Consider the following 15,782-nt stretch of genomic DNA (forward strand, 5'->3'; position numbering starts at 1 on the left):
CATTATTCTTCTCCTTAACACCTATTGCGATTAAAGTTACAATTTATTTTACTAATTTATTTATTTTCTGATTTAAATAAGAATATAAATTTCATGAGAGATGGATTTTTGCTATATTCTCAGTATCTAGAACATTGCAAGAATGTGTGAATGGAATCACATGAAGTTTCTTTGAATTTCACTAGTATCTCTGAGCAAAGTACCTAAAAAATATGCTATTGACTTAAACTTATATGTAATTTTTAGATTTTTCAGCACTAACTGCTTTAAATATCAGCTAAAGTTATTTTTAGATGAGGATTCTTTGTATGAATTTATCTTTGAAATGTTACACAATTGTAACCTATCTTTTTGTTCTGTTTCATCTTTCCAATTTATTTAAAGAACAAGTCGTACTTCTCTATCTTTACCTTAGAAAGACTTTTAGATAAATGTAGTAAAATTCAACCTAGCTCACCTTCAAATGGTGATCTAGACTAAACCGTGCTTCTTGGATTCTAATGTGCATATACATATAAGGAATCTTCTTAAAATGACGATTCCGATTTAGTAGTTCCAGGGTGGGGCTCAAGATTCTGAGTTTCCAGCAAGTTCCCAGGTGATCCTGCTGCTGCTGTTCCACATACTTTGAGAACCACTAACTTTACATTCCAGGAGCAAGAGATGATAAAGCTCTGTTTTCCCTTTGGAAACTCCGCATTCTTTTAGACCAAGAGGAAAATGTTAATTAGAAGGCTTAGGGAGCAGAGAAAGAGGCATCTCAGTCCTTACAGCCCACACAGTTCTTTTGTTGTCATTTATTTGGCTTTTGAGAGCTCAGCCAATCTAGTCCCACATCCCCCTCTAAGCTGCCGCAAAATTCCCTGTAAAAGTTTATCTACCTATTATAAGAATCAGTATTTGTTATGCTAAAGTAAGCCCTAAAATCCTATATTTACCTTTCTTAAGGCTTAGCTGTATCATTCCTCAGCTGCCATTTAAGGCCTGGCTGACATTTTGAGAAAAATGCATGGAATTGATGCTCTGTTTACAGTCAAAGGTCAACAACTTTTCAAAATAAATCAAACCCAATAGCTAAAAAAGCAATTTTAATTGGCATTTCTTGCTCTTAATTTAAAAAGTGTGATTTTTAGACTTAGGAAAGGATGATAAAATTTTAAAAAAATTATTTGGAAAAAATTCAAATTTACAGAAAAGTGACAGGAATGAGAAAAGTTACCTAGAACAGCCATATAACCTTTATCTAATTCACCTGTTAACATTTTCCTCATTTGCTCTATCATTTGCGCTTGCTCTTGTGTGCATACACTCTCTCCCTCCTCTGCCCCTTCCATATATGCATATAATCTTTTTTTCTGAACCATTTCAGAGTAAGCTGTATATATCCAAGGCTCTCTATGCCTATACATTCTGATATGCATTTCCTAAGAATGAGAATATTCTCTTATATAGCCAGAGTACAGACAGCAACTTGAATAAATTTAACATCAACACAATACTCTAATCTCATCCATAATCCGTTTTTCTCATTTGACCCACATTTTATTCCTTCAACACAGGCTAACGTTTTAATCTATGTTGGAAGTTTTGCCCAGTGAATGTTTAATGGATCCCTGTCAAACTTGGAGGAAGTGCTCTAGTAGCATTCCACAGGGGCTTCACTTTTGCCTGCTCTTAATTCCTTTTTTTTTTTTTTAAGATATATTTATTCCCCACACCCATTGTTTTGGGCTTGCTGTCTGCTCTCTGCACTCTTCTTTGTTTGCTGGTCTTTTTAGGCAGCACTGGGAACCTATTCCAGGACCTTCCAGAATGGGAGAGAGGTCAATCTCTCGTGCCACCCCAGCTCCCTGGTCAGCTGTGTCTCTTATTGTCTCTCCTGTGTCTCTTTGTTGTGTCATCTTGCTGTGCCAGCTCTCCATGTAGGCCAGCACGCCTACACAGGCCAGCACTAGGCATGGGCCAGCTCTCCACTCAGGCAAGCTCACCATGTGGGCCAGCTTGCCTTCACCAGGAGGTCCCAGGAATCAAACCCTGGATCTCCTTTATGAGAGATGGGCACTCAGTTGCTTGAGCCACATCTGCTTCCCCTTATTTGTTTTTGATAACTTGGACAAAAACGTTAAATGTGTGCCTAACAAATGTGTAGATGACACAAAACTGGAAGGAATAACTAATACAGTGATGACAATAAAGATTCAAACCTAATAATATCAATATTTATTGATAGCTAGCAAATCCACTTATTGATAATGTTAGAACGGAAAGAGCACATGGATAGATTCAGTGTGAGGGAGGAGGAGTTTGGGAGATGTTCACTACTTTATTGAAGTAACGTCGCCATCATGTGGCCCTTTGGAATATTGCCTCTCAAATTTTAAACCACATAATTTTCTTTCTCATACTTATGTATGGACTGGGTTAAAGGATTAAAAGAAAATCTTCATTACCATCAAATGTTGATTTAAATTAATTTTATTAAAATATTTCTTAAATATAGGACTACATAAAAGTCAGTATATAACTAGGTATCTTTAGCATCAAATGCACTATGGTTTACATAGGTATTCAATATGTATTTGGATGTATGTGTGCTCTTTGAGTTATGCTAAGCCTCCCCCTTTATCAACTAAATGTGAGTATGAGAAATAGGTTTGCATGAATCCTTTCTTTTGAAAGATGCAGAGAGTATGAATAAGAACCTTGTTAGGATTGGACATGGATTCAAATAAGAGAATGACTACACTGTAGCCTATTTTGAGATAGGCCATGAATAAATCCTAACAATCTTCTCAGTTGTACAAGGTTCATTATGAACTCCAGACATTAACACTCGCAGTCATTTGAGACAGATTCTTTTTTTCCCAATTTTTATTATGAAAAATTTTGAACATACAGAAAGGTGGAAAGAATAGTAAAGCAAACACTTGTCTATCTACCACCAAAATTCAGCAATGAGACAGACTCTTTAAGTCTAATTATTTACTTAAAGGAGGCTATGAGAAAGGAGGGGCAGTAGGAAAAGCAGATTTATTATTTGAAGCTTCCTACAATGAAAACAGATACCCACAGAGCTTAACATTATTGAGTCTATAAAATAGAATGGATATATAATATCTCCACTTGATAAATTAACTAAGCCATACAAGGGGAACTAGTGTTATAATAGTCTGACAAGTGCAGAGGGAAAAGCATCTGGTCAAGTGGCTAGAGGGCCCTGGGCTAAGTCTCTAATTCCTAGTCCATTTCCTAATTCTATAGAAAATAGATACTGAAAATCCTTTAAGCCCCACCGCTAAAGCTTTGCACTTGAGTTTATAAGATGTTCATGGAAGGAGCCTAGGAAAGCTGGGGAAACTCTGTTGACTTAGAATTTCTGTATGTACAGATCTTTCTGGACATGGGGTCCTACTGCCTATTTCTCTCAAGGACAGAAGTGCTCACCTATCTAAGAATTTACTGCATTCACAACTAAAAACTTCAAGTTTTTTTAATCTATACTTCATTGTGGAATTAGACGTCTGGAAAGAGTTGTTAATATAAAAGGAAACACTATATTGTATTTTCAGATTGAAATTAAAATAGAAGACTCCTATCTAGGCGTAATAGATCCTGTTAAGGTCGATAGGGTTATCTGCGCAGTTCTCCCTGGAGTTATTAATCTGAAATCCATATCGTTTCTTGGAAAAATGAGATTTGTTGACACAGGTTTTTTAAAGTCCAAATTACTATACTTTATAGCAGCTCCTATTGGATATAAAAGAATGGGATATACGCCTTGCCATACAAAACTAATATTCTTTGAGGGAAAACCTGTTACACATATTTGGGGAATGCTAAAAACCAGTACTGTTCTTTACCACTTATCTCATCTCAGCCCTCTAGAGACACTTCCAAAAATGCAGGGTGAATTCAAAGAGAATTGAGTGTTTCTTTCAGTATAATTATACCATGCAACTTTTCTTGTCAAGAATCTTGTGTTTATACCTTCTCTTTCTTGCAGTCCTGATGGATGTGAGATTATACATGCTGGCCGCCACTTCAACCACAGACAATAATAAACTGCAACAGGTCTGCGATGAATTATGACATGAGGCATACATGTTAAACACTTGTAAAATTGTAGAAACAACTATGATAGTTCCATTATAGAGGGGTTTTGATTAAATTTTCATATATTATTTAGTTCATAAGTAATAGATTTTTAAAAGTATTAGATTGTTTTTTGAATCATTCCAAATTTATTGTTCTGCCATGTATAAGGAACTGCTAGATTCTTTCATATCCTGTCCTTCCATCCCTGCATGCTCGCAAATCAGTTCTGGGCTAAAGGGCTTGCTGGGTGCTTGCTGGTTCTTGCAGCCATTTTTTCCCCATCATCATTCAGAAACGTTTCTCAGATAGCCACTTGCAATGGAAGCAATGAACTCATTCATGAAATTATTTTTAAAAATGATTAAACAGCTCCCCAGGGGACTCGTGATCTAGTTAAGATAAGAAGTATCATTAGGAAGCAATCAAGGTCACAAGTATAAGGTGCTAAATTAAATGGGTTGGAGCAACAGCAAAAGTACTGTTGGCTTGCAAGGAGAGAGAGTTTGGTGAGGGAAATCATGGTCAAGAGTCTTCAGAAAGAAGCCTGAACTCTTTGGAACTTGATGAAAAGATGGAATTTAAGTGGGCTAGGTGATAGGAGAGGTTCTAGGGCATTCTGAGCAGAGAGAAGAATTTAGGCAATGCACAGAGGGTGTGGATACTCATGTAGGGAACAAGGCTGCAGTGGAGGAAAGAAACGACCAGATTATAGCTTAAAGAGGTAGAAGAGACAGATTGTGGAAGATTTTAATGTCAGCCTAAGGGAACATCGCTTCAGTTTTAACAAATGGTGTTATGAAACTTTCAAAAATTCTTATTAATATGTTTAGCTTTAAAATGATTTAGTACTTTGGGGAACTGTGGAAGAGTTTCGACTGAACTACATAGGAGTAACAATTTTGCTCTAAAATAGTGATCATTGTATTAATTAACTGAAAACTCTTGTAATGGACTGCATCTCATCTCACTCTGTCAGTGGGGAAATTACCATCCAACTGAGGATTTCTACTGTTGAACAAAAAATAAATGGACACATCATTTTTCTCTTAATCCAGAAACAGTTCAAGATCCAATGACGTGTCATTGCTCAAGTAGGCATTACCGTGAGGGTAGAGAGGTCACTGCATGGTTGGCAGGGCAAAGGGCTCCGTACAAATGAACTGGGCCATTGTGAAGAGGCATTAGGCCCAGGACCCACCACCATGTGCACTCTCCTTCTGGGACCCTTCATCCATAACATTTAATGTGTGTGCTATCATGTCCTCTTTGCTCAAATAGCCATTGAGACTTATTTCCCTAGCCTCTCAGGAACATAGAAGAGGGGGACAGTTCCAACTTCTTGAATAAACACCTAGACTGGAAAGGAGAAGAGAGTTATAATCTGATTGCATGTTGGTGCTATGTAACAATTTCTCAAGTTTTTTTCTCTAGCACCAGCAGATGAGTTGTCTTCTTGGCTAACTTTCAACTTGAATCTGTGCCCTCCTTCCTATAGCAAAACTGCCGCCTCCCCTGTCAAAACTGGGGGTGCGAGGCAAGGGGAAGGGGTAGTATGCAATTCTTAGGGATGGCTGGCCTGACAGACTCCTTTTGCTTTGCCTTCTACTGACTTTCCAAGGATTGAGTGATTAAGAACAGTGAGAGAAGCAGAGGATATATGAATTTGTCCTAGTTAACAACAGTATCAATAAAACTTTTTGTTTTTTAAAAAATGCCATAAATCTATTCACCTTTGTCCACGTATTCCACCTTGTTTTAGTGACTGAAGTTAGTTAATGTTGCTTCTGACCTGAGTATTTGCTGATGTTTTGTCACAGATAAAGTGTTACGATCCACAGATAATGTAGATGTGATTTTGTAAGATTTGGAACTGTGTGCTTAGGTGGCCTTAGTAAGGCCATCAGAAAGTAAACAAGTTTCTTGAGGGAAAGATGTGATTGAAATGAAAAATGATTATTAGTAGTAATAGTAAAGTGAATCACCTTCCTTCTTACCATCTAACTTAAGTGGATATAGCCTATTTTATTTTATCCCCACACCCCCATGGCTTCCTCATCTGTTTCATTATTTTGCTCGTCTCCTCATTTCTTCTTTAGGAGATACTGGGAACCAAACCTGGCCCCCCCCATGTGGGAAATGGCTGCCCAGTTGCTTGAGCCACATCTGCTCCCTGCTCATTTGTTTTTGTTCATTGTCTGCTTGTTGTTTGTTCACTGTCTTTACTTGTTGTCTGCTAATTGTTTTTGCTCATTGCTCCTTGTTTGCTGTCTTCATTAGGAGGCACCTGGGAATTTTTTTCTCTCTCCCCCCTTCCCCCCGCCCCGTTGTCTGCTCTCTGTGTCTATTTGATCTGTGTCTCTTTTTGTTGCATCAGCTCTCCATGTGTGCGGCACCACTCCTGGGCAGGCTGCACTTCTTTCATGCAGGGTGGCTCTCCTTATGGGGTGCATTCCTTGCACCGGGGCTTCCCTTTGTGGGGGACACTCCTGCGTGGCACGACACTCTTTGCGCACATCAGCACTGCGTGTGGGCCAGCTTACCACATGGGCCAGGAGGCCCTGGGTTTGAACCCTGGACTTCCTCTGTGGTATGCAGATGCTCTTTATCAGTTGAGCCAAGTCTGCTTCCTGGCACCCAGGAATTGAACCCAGGACCTCCCATGTGGGAGGTGGTTGCACACCCTCCTGAGCCACATCCATTCCCCTATTTTATTAATATTATCTCATCATCTAAATAATTTTTTTGGGTATATATTGTGTGCAAAAACTGGGAATCCTCTCAGAAAAGCATGGTCTGCCATTTTAAGAAATTTACTGTCTGAGAGAAATAACAAACAGGTAAGTTGAAGATGGTTGATAAAATAATTTTAAAAATAAATAGGTATTTATATAACTGAATTCAGTGCCATAGTACAAGCAGGTGAGTGATCCCAGTTTGGGATTTTTAATTGGATTCTAAAGATGTAAAGGATAAAAATTGGTGAAAAAGAGAAATGGCAGCTATTTAAGTTTGATTCTCAGGGAAGCAGACAGATGGAACTAGGAGTGCAGATGGTTTATTGGGGAGTAATATCTGTGAAAGGAAAAGGGAGGAAGCAAGATTGGGCAGGGGGCTATCAGACCCTGAAGCAAGCCCCACAAAACCTTGGTAATTTCTGGGAGCTCCACAGCAAAGATTGCTCCAGAGCAGACAGTCCCACGTTGGTTGGAAATGGCTGGTTTCTTCCTCAGTTGTTGACTGGGGCCACACAGCGCAGCTCAAAAACTGAGACAGACTTGAAGGCGTTAACACCTGGGGGCTGTCCGCTAACCTTACTCCTCACAGCTGGAAGTGGCGCTTTCCTGAAGGTGGTATCTGAGCAGCACCTCTCCGTGACTGCCACCAAGGCATTCTTGCTTACACAGAAAGATGTGTGGATAGACACAGAGAAGCTGTGGAAAAGAGACAGCAGAAAAACTTAACCCGTGTACGAGACTCTGCTGTGGTATTTATTCTGAAGGTGTGTGGTGTTAGAATGTATTTCTTTACCACAGACCATACAATAGTTGCTCATAATTATGCTGTGAGCCTTAAGAGTTTTTGTGTGTTGGAAAACTACATCACTTGGGCTTTCTTGTCCGCTTTTAAGATATGTGGATTTTTATTTTTTATGGTTCATTTTCTTTCATCTTTACATTGAGGCTCTGGAGAAAAATCAGCAGTGGCTTGTATATGATCAGCAGCGAGAGGTCTATGTAAAAGGACTTTTAGCAAAGATCTTTGAGTTGGAACAGCATTCGGAAACAGCTGCTCATTCACTCCCACAGCAAACAAAAAAGACTGAATCAGAAGGTACTGGTTAAAAATGTTTTTCGGGGATGGGCCTGACATTTTCCAAAAGGAGTGACTCATCAAATTTAGATTTTTATAGATATGTGTTAGAAAGTAAAATAGGAACAAATCTAGCCCTGAAGTAAGAAGTGCCATTTTAGCAAGTCTGTTTTATTTCCTAATGTTTTCCAATAAAAGGAGGGCACAAGGCACATGGTAAAGAGCAACTCTGGCAGCTTTGAAGTCACATTAGTTATCTCTACCTCTCCATGTCCTCCTCCTCCTTCAGCACTTACTCGTATCAACCCTAGGAGAAAGAATATGTTTTATAGACGATTCTTCAGTCATTTGACTCTCTCGTTTCTTACTAATGATGCTAGGTGCTTTGCAGTTTTCCTAACAATGATCTCAATAGAGTTTTACAAGAACTCTGAGAGGTAGGGAAGGATTTACAGAGGAGGAAGTAGGTTCAGCAAGTCCAGCTGATAAGCTTGGAAAAGAAGAGGCGTGCCCATGCTTCTCACTTGTGAAAAGGTTGATAGTCTTTTTCAATCCAGGACTGAAGCCTGGAATTACATAAAGAAAGGCTGGAGTTTTACATTTGAATATTTAAAATAACTCTGATACTAAAAGGAAAATAAAAAGGGAATGCCTGTAAAGAGGTAACTCAAAGCTGTTTGACCCAAAGGGAACAAAGTTACTACTGTAGTGACTGTAAGTTTACTACATAGGAAAGTAGGATTTGGTTTTATTTTAAAATCCTAAATTTTATGATTTGGAGGCTGGGTCTAATATTTGTCTTTGGTAGTATAGTTTCCTTTCTCTCATCAAAGTAATATAAGCACTTATTAAGTAATAGCATAGAAGGGCCCTGCGCTACCTTTCTCTATCCCCAAAGCAGCAGGGGCAGCTGCTTTTAACATTTCTGTTTTTAATTTGGACAATTATCTTCATATCTATACATTAAGCTTATATTCCTTTCTTGATTTATCTTCTTTAGTCGTTAGTTACTTTTCCTCCCCACAGAATCATTTTATTTCTGTTTTTAGTTCCTTTATTTGTTTGTCTCACAACTTCAAGTAATATACCTGAACTTGTTTCCTATTCGAAATATTAATATTAACCATTGTCTGTATCTTTTTACGCATTATTTTGTAAGCTGAGGAAATGATCTTGTGTATAGAAATATGTTTGATGTTTAACTATTCAGGAATTTGATCTCTTTTATAAAATAACATGTGCCATAATGTTGTTTGTCATAGGTTATCTTCAAGAAGAAAAGCAAAAATATTACAATAATCTCTTGGCAAATGCAAAGAAAGATCTTGAGGTTGAACGAAAAACCATAACTCAGTTGAGTTTTGAACTTAGTGAATTTAGAAGAAAATATGAAGAAACCCAAAAAGAAGTTCAAGATTTAAATCAACTGTTGTGTTCACAAAGAAAGGCAGATGTACAACATCTGGAAGATGAGAGGCACAAAACTGAAAAAATACAAAGGCTCAAGGAAGAGAATGATCTTGCTAGAGAAAAACTTGAAAAAGAGAAGAAGAGGTCTGAAGAGCTCTTATCTCAGGTAAACCAAACTAATAACTTTTCCATGGTTCTATAATTCATAGTTTTCCCTTGAGCACCTACTGCATGTCAGGGTCTATTTTAACCACTATGGATACAGCAAGGAACAAAACAAGTTCCTTCCCTATGGGAGTTTACATTCTAAAATGGAATCCCACAAGTAAACTAAAGAAAATAAAACAGGGTTATATGAAAGAGAGAAGTACAGGCCAGTGGAGGCCTCTCTGAAGAGATACTCTTTGGGCTAAGACCTGATGACAAGAAGGAACCAGCCAGGCTAGTGGTTCTCTGTGGGAGTTTCTTACAGGCAGAGGGAATTGCCTACAGAAAGGCTCTGAGGAAGGAGCGAGGTAGGTATGCTTGAGAAACCATAAACAAAAGTGGGAGGTGAAGAGCGGAATCAAGGCCAATTGCTAGGCTGGCATCTTGATCATGGTGAAAACTATGATCAAGTTAATTCCCAATATACCCTTCATGTTCTCACTATACTCCCACCTTTATGCCAAGAAGGCTTACTAACGTTAGAGTTACTAAGTTAGAATTATTAGAACTGTATACTACTTTGACAGAAACTCATTTAAGTTTGTGTGGAATAATAGAAAGAATATGATTTCAGAATCAGTACCTATACCTGAACCCAGTCCAAGATGTGTAGGCAAATCATTGCCTCATAGGTGATTCATCTGTCAATTACAAATAACTGGGAAGCGGATGTGGCTTAAGCAACTGGGCTCCTGTCTGTCATATAGAAGGTCCAGGGTTCGATGCCCAGGGCCTGTTTGTGAAGGCAAGCTGGCCTGTGTGGCGAGCTGGCCCACACAGTGCTGGCCTACATGGAGTACACGCAGGAGTGCTGCCCTGCATGGGAGTGCTGGCCCAGGTGGAGAGCTGGTGCAGCAAGATGATGCAACAAAATGGGACACAGAGGAGAGATAATAAGAGATGCGGCAAACCAGGAAGCTGACATGGTGCAAGAGAATAATTGCCTCTCTCCCACTCCGGAAAGTCACAGGATCGGTTCCCGGAGCCACCTAATGAGAATACAGGCAGACACAGAAGAACATACAGTGGATGGACACAGAGAGCCGACAATGGAAGGGAGGGGGGAGAAATAAATAAATTAAACAAATCTTTAAAAAAAAATTAATAACAACCTCTCCTTGCCTCATAGGACTTTTGTGGAAGTCAATTAAGAGAATGTAAATGTGCTTTGTAAACTAAAGGACTAGGCCAATGTCAGTTATTGCTATTAGAACAGTAATTTTGAAAATTCTCCATAAGTTGAGAGAAGGAAAATGTTAATAGTCTAAAACATTTGCCTTCTTAGCCTTTACCATACTCACTTCCACCTGCAGGTGAAAGTAGTGATATTTGGAAAAGTTTAAGCAGAAATCATTAAGGATTTTATTCCAACTCTTCTGCCCAGGAGCCAAGGCAGTATTAGTAGATGTCAAAACCTCCAGGAAAGTGGGTGGGGCCCCTGCAGAGTTCTGTGCCCTTTACCAACTGTCAGTCTATGTGCCTTGGGGAACGCTCAGTCAAGGTGGTATACGCTCAGCTGCTTGCGTAGATGACAAGCAAATAGCCAGCTGGAATGACTCACCCCGGCCTAACAGGTGTTGTCCTTGTTAGAGACGTGAGGCTGTGATGTGAGCGCCTCATGAATTCCAGGTCAAGTGATAAAAGGTCAGATGTGATAACACTGGTTCTCTTTACATCCCACAGGTTCAGTTTCTTTACACATCTCTTTTAAAGCAGCAAGAGGAACAAACAAGGGTAGCTCTACTGGAACAACAGGTACATACTGGGGTTTCTTCTAAATTCACTTCAACCTGTTAGAAAATGGCATTTTTCTTCATATTTACACTATTCTATAGATAACCATTTGAAAGTTGTGAAGAATGTTATTAAGAGACTTTAACCAAAAATACTTGAAAAGATTATCTGTGCTAGCCATATATATCTGTTACTGCTAAACCACATTCTTTGAGGGTGAGGGGCAGTTTTCTTGGCAGGTAGTTGTTGGTCTTGGCAAATTTTGCTTTTCTGCAGCAGCATCTGCAGTTCTTATTCTAGTTTAGCAGTATCTTCTAACAGGGGGCTACCTTATAACTTCAAACAGAATTCAGAGAGGCACCATTTGTTCTTAGAATTTAGAGTAGAGATTCTCAGTAAATTCCAAACCAGTTAATAGCTATCTCGTCCCTGTTTTTCTCTCCCAACAAAAAGAAGATGGAGAGGGGGACGGTGCAGATTTCCATCCAGCAATTTCTTAAGCTGCCTTCACTCATTTATACTTCAAGCATTGGCTTTGCTACTTGTCTAAACAAATCCTCAACCAAAAACATCTTCATTTATTAATATAACACTTTGTTCAGATGAATTCTATAATGGCACAACAAATGCTTGTGTCTTGTACTAATAAACAAGCTTCCAGTCAAGAAAGCTAGACAGTATGTATATCCTGTCTTATCCTGTGCATTTTCCAGATGCAGGCATGTACTTTAGACTTTGAAAATGAAAAACTTGACCGTCAAAATATGCAACATCAATTGCATGTAATTCTCAAGGAGCTCCGAAAAGCGAGAAGTCAAATAACACAGTTGGAATCCTTGGTGAGTCTGGAATCATTAAAATTAGAACTTATTTTCTTCTGTCTCTTTCTGTCATCTTGCTAATTACATATCAAGTTAGTTCCCAAACTATGACAGTACATTTTAGTGAACAGCTGTATCTCAAATCAATAAGCAAAGCCCCAGCCTCATTTGAAGCAACTGCTCTTGGAGTATTGAATCAGAGCACTAGAAAGAGGGACAATTTTGTACCTCTTGGTAATGATTATGATACTGCTGCCTCCCCTTCAATCCCCCTCACCTCCCCTCCCCACTCAGCTGCTGTGACCTAGAGGCATTAAAAAATATGTGGCCTAGGGGAGGGAAGGAGTAAGGGAGGGGAATCTTAGAATCTTGAGCTGAAATTATTTTTTTCTGTTAAAAAAGAAAGCAATGCCATTGTTAGGTATAATGAACATTTACTGTTAGTATACTTTTTTATGAATTAGGCACATTGTGTGGGTTACCCTGAAAACATAATCACCTTTTATTTTTATTTATTTATTTTTTTAAAGATTTATTTTTTATTTCTCTCCCCTTCCCCTGCCCCGCCCCAGTTGTCTATTCTCTGTGTCCATTTTGCTGCATATTCTTCTTTTTGTCCGCTTCTGTTGTTGTCAGTGGCATGAGAATCTGCGTTTCTTTTTGTTGCGTCATCTTGCTGTGTCCACTCTCCGTGTGTGCAGTGCCATTCCTGGGCAGGCTGCACTTTCTTTCGTGCTGGGCAGCTCTCCTTACGGGATGCACTCCTTGTGTGTGGGGTCCCCTATGCGGGGGGCACCCCTGCGTGGCACAGCACTCCTTGCGCGCATCAGCACTGGGCGTGGGCGAGCTCCACATGGGTTAAGGAGGCCAAGGGTTTGAACCGCGGACCCCCCATGTGGTAGGCGGACACCCTATCCACTGGGCCAAGTCCGCTCCCCTAATCATCTTTTAAATAACATTGTTTCTAAGAGGGAATGTTTTTTGATTTATTTATTTTCATCTTACTAATAAGTTTTCAGACCAAACTGGTTGTGGTCTGTGTTTGAGAATATGTCCCATTAGTACATATTTTATATATCATCCTAGTACTTACTGCATGATATTTGCAAATGATGAAATGCTACAAATATTATTCCTCAGTTTTCAAATGGGAAAAAAGCAACTGTTTTTTAAAAAATCTTTTGTAACTTCTGTCTGAATAAAATTACAGAAAATATGTTTTTGGCTCTATTCTTTAGTATGTCATTGATTTTAACCATTTATAATATTTGAAATTGAAATTTATAACTCATTTTCTGTAATGACTGTTTTTCATAGCCAGATGGTATGTAAAATGAGTCATAATGTCTCTGTACCTTTCTTTGTGTTCCTTCTGTCCATAGTCTACAGCAGGTGGCAAGATAGTCATTTTTAAGCCTTATTGATTATTCTTAGTTCTTCAGGAAAAAAAAAAACATGAAAAAGAAAGTCTTAAATGTATTAAAGAATATCTTCACCATTTTTATGTATATACTGATCTTCTAAAATTCTCTCTTGCTCTTAATTCCTCAACTGCTGAAGTTGTTCCTCTTTTACAAAACTAGCCAATTTAGTCAGCCTTGCACACAGGCCTATACCTTTACATTTGGCTCTAAATGTTTTAATAAAACGTATCCATATAAACACCTAATCCCGGTATTTCCTGAATAGTTTCTATTCATAACTACCTACTACGTTACCACTCTAATACTGGTGAGCAGAGACTCAACAAGAAAATCTTTCTGCAGGGCTGAAGCAGCTAGAGCATTTGGGAAGCAGTTAAACTGTTGAATTATGAGCCTTATATACAAATGGCATTCGTTTGAAATTTGTTTTTCAGAAGCAGCCTCATGAATTGGCCTTCGCAGAGCCCTTAGTCACTTTCCAAGGAGAGACTGAAAACAGAGTAAAAGTTGCCTCACCAAAGAGCCCGGCTGCACTAAATGAAAGCCTCGTGGAATGTCCCAAGTGCAATATTCAGTACCCAGCCACTGAGCATCGAGATCTCCTTGTTCATGTTGAATATTGTTCAAAATAGCAAAAAAATTACCCTGTGTTTTTGTGTCAAAAGATTTAATATACTGTATCTTGTGTTAGCTTATGGACATTTTGAATTCCATATTTCACCTCTTGCTTAAGAAATCGCCTATCCTCCTTTAAAATGCTGGCAGATCAGTGAATTATTTATTTCTTGGCTGCTTTGCATTTTCCTTGGCAGTGATACCTCCCTGAGATGGTTCATCATCAGGCTTCAATGAAACTGACAGATGTGGTTAGCAGTGTAAACTGAGACTAACATTTTGCGCTGTTTATGTACTTGATGGAGAAAAGATAATTCTGGTTACTGCTTGTGCAATATTTGCATCTGTAAGCAAAATTTTTTTGTTTTGTTTTGTGGCTTATTTAATAACTTTGATATTTTAAAAAATCAAAACTAATTAACCAACAATCTTACTGTTTAGTATTATATCTTATCCAACAACTTAGGAAATCTAGAATTCAGATTTTATGTCCTGTGTTAAAAGTTGGTAAAAAATCCCCAAAAAGATACTTTTCTCATTTTTTCCCTCACTATCATAGAGCGGTTATTGGAAAAGTTGGGAAGTTTCTGGATCTTTATTGCTGCTTACTGTTGAAACTGTAAAACCAGCTATGTGCCTAGCACAAAGCAGATTCTGTTTAAGGCACACTCTTAAGTGGCCACACACAATGGTTCCTTTCCTGTTAATTGGCAATAGCTTTAATTTGAATTTCATTCGCACTTGTAGTCAGCTGAAACTGTTAACATGAATTTTAACAAAACCAGCTAGCCCTGATTTGATTTGAGGTTATTTTATTTATTTTTAGTACTTCTTAAAGCTGGGCAATGTAATTTTCAGATATTTGCTTATCTGTATAGATATTTTTATATATAGTTTGTATAAACCAAAATTTTTTTATTTCACATTTTCTAAAATGCTTAACACTGGACTACTGTTAGTAACAAAGGAAAAAATATAAAAGTATTTAATAAGTTTTAATATTTCTAGCATATATGTATATAGCCACTGGTATTCTAAGATTTCTAAACTAAAAGGAGTATCAAGGGATTGTAGATTAGCACACAGGGTAAGATGAGAAGGTAAAGATATATCTGAACCAAAAGTAGGTGATTTCAGGCATCACCGTTGATCAGATAACACCTCTTGATCAATAAATATTATTTGTACAAAGGCAAAAAATAAATATCTAAATTATATAGTTTGGTGTTGTTTTCTTTTAATCACCCCTCCCCCAGATGGCTCTTGTCTCTTTGCTCATTGTTTGTTCACCTTCTGCAGGAGGCACTGGGAACTGAACCTGGGACCTCCCACATGGGAGGCGAGTGCCCAACAGTCTGATCCACATTACTGCCTGTGGGCTGCAGCGTCTGCTGGATTGTGGTGTCTGCTCGTGGTAGGTGCAGCGCCTGCTCATCTTCTTTAGGAGGCATCAGGACCTGAACCTGGGATCTCCCATGTGGTAGGCAGGCGCCCAACTGGTCGAGCCACATCTGCTTCCCTATAGTTTGGTTTTTGACCATAGAAATTATACAATAATCCCAAGAACACAATTCTTCAACCACAGTTGGTCAAAAGACATAGAAATGCCCTCCCACCAGATCTTGTCTGCCTCACAGTATTATGGCAAAGACCATGGTATTCTATC

General features: G+C 38.6%; 1 protein-coding gene across 3 annotated transcripts in view; it reads left to right on the forward strand.

Annotated features, from left to right (window-relative positions):
• Positions 1-15,333, forward strand: part of CEP55 (centrosomal protein 55) — a 29,693-nt gene extending 14,360 nt beyond the window's left edge. For all 3 annotated transcript variants that reach the window (XM_071215769.1, XM_012521256.4, XM_071215770.1), the window contains exons 6-10: positions 7,776-7,926; positions 9,168-9,481; positions 11,206-11,277; positions 11,970-12,095; positions 13,936-15,333. In XM_071215769.1, the coding sequence (XP_071071870.1) occupies positions 7,776-7,926; positions 9,168-9,481; positions 11,206-11,277; positions 11,970-12,095; positions 13,936-14,133 (861 nt within the window). In that variant the 3' untranslated portion in view covers positions 14,134-15,333. The remainder of the gene's footprint in view (positions 1-7,775; positions 7,927-9,167; positions 9,482-11,205; positions 11,278-11,969; positions 12,096-13,935) is intronic.
• Positions 15,334-15,782: the final 449 nt, after the last annotated feature.

The sequence above is a fragment of the Dasypus novemcinctus genome, chromosome 6 (assembly GCF_030445035.2).
Source record: "Dasypus novemcinctus isolate mDasNov1 chromosome 6, mDasNov1.1.hap2, whole genome shotgun sequence".
Lineage (NCBI taxonomy): Eukaryota > Metazoa > Chordata > Mammalia > Cingulata > Dasypodidae > Dasypus > Dasypus novemcinctus.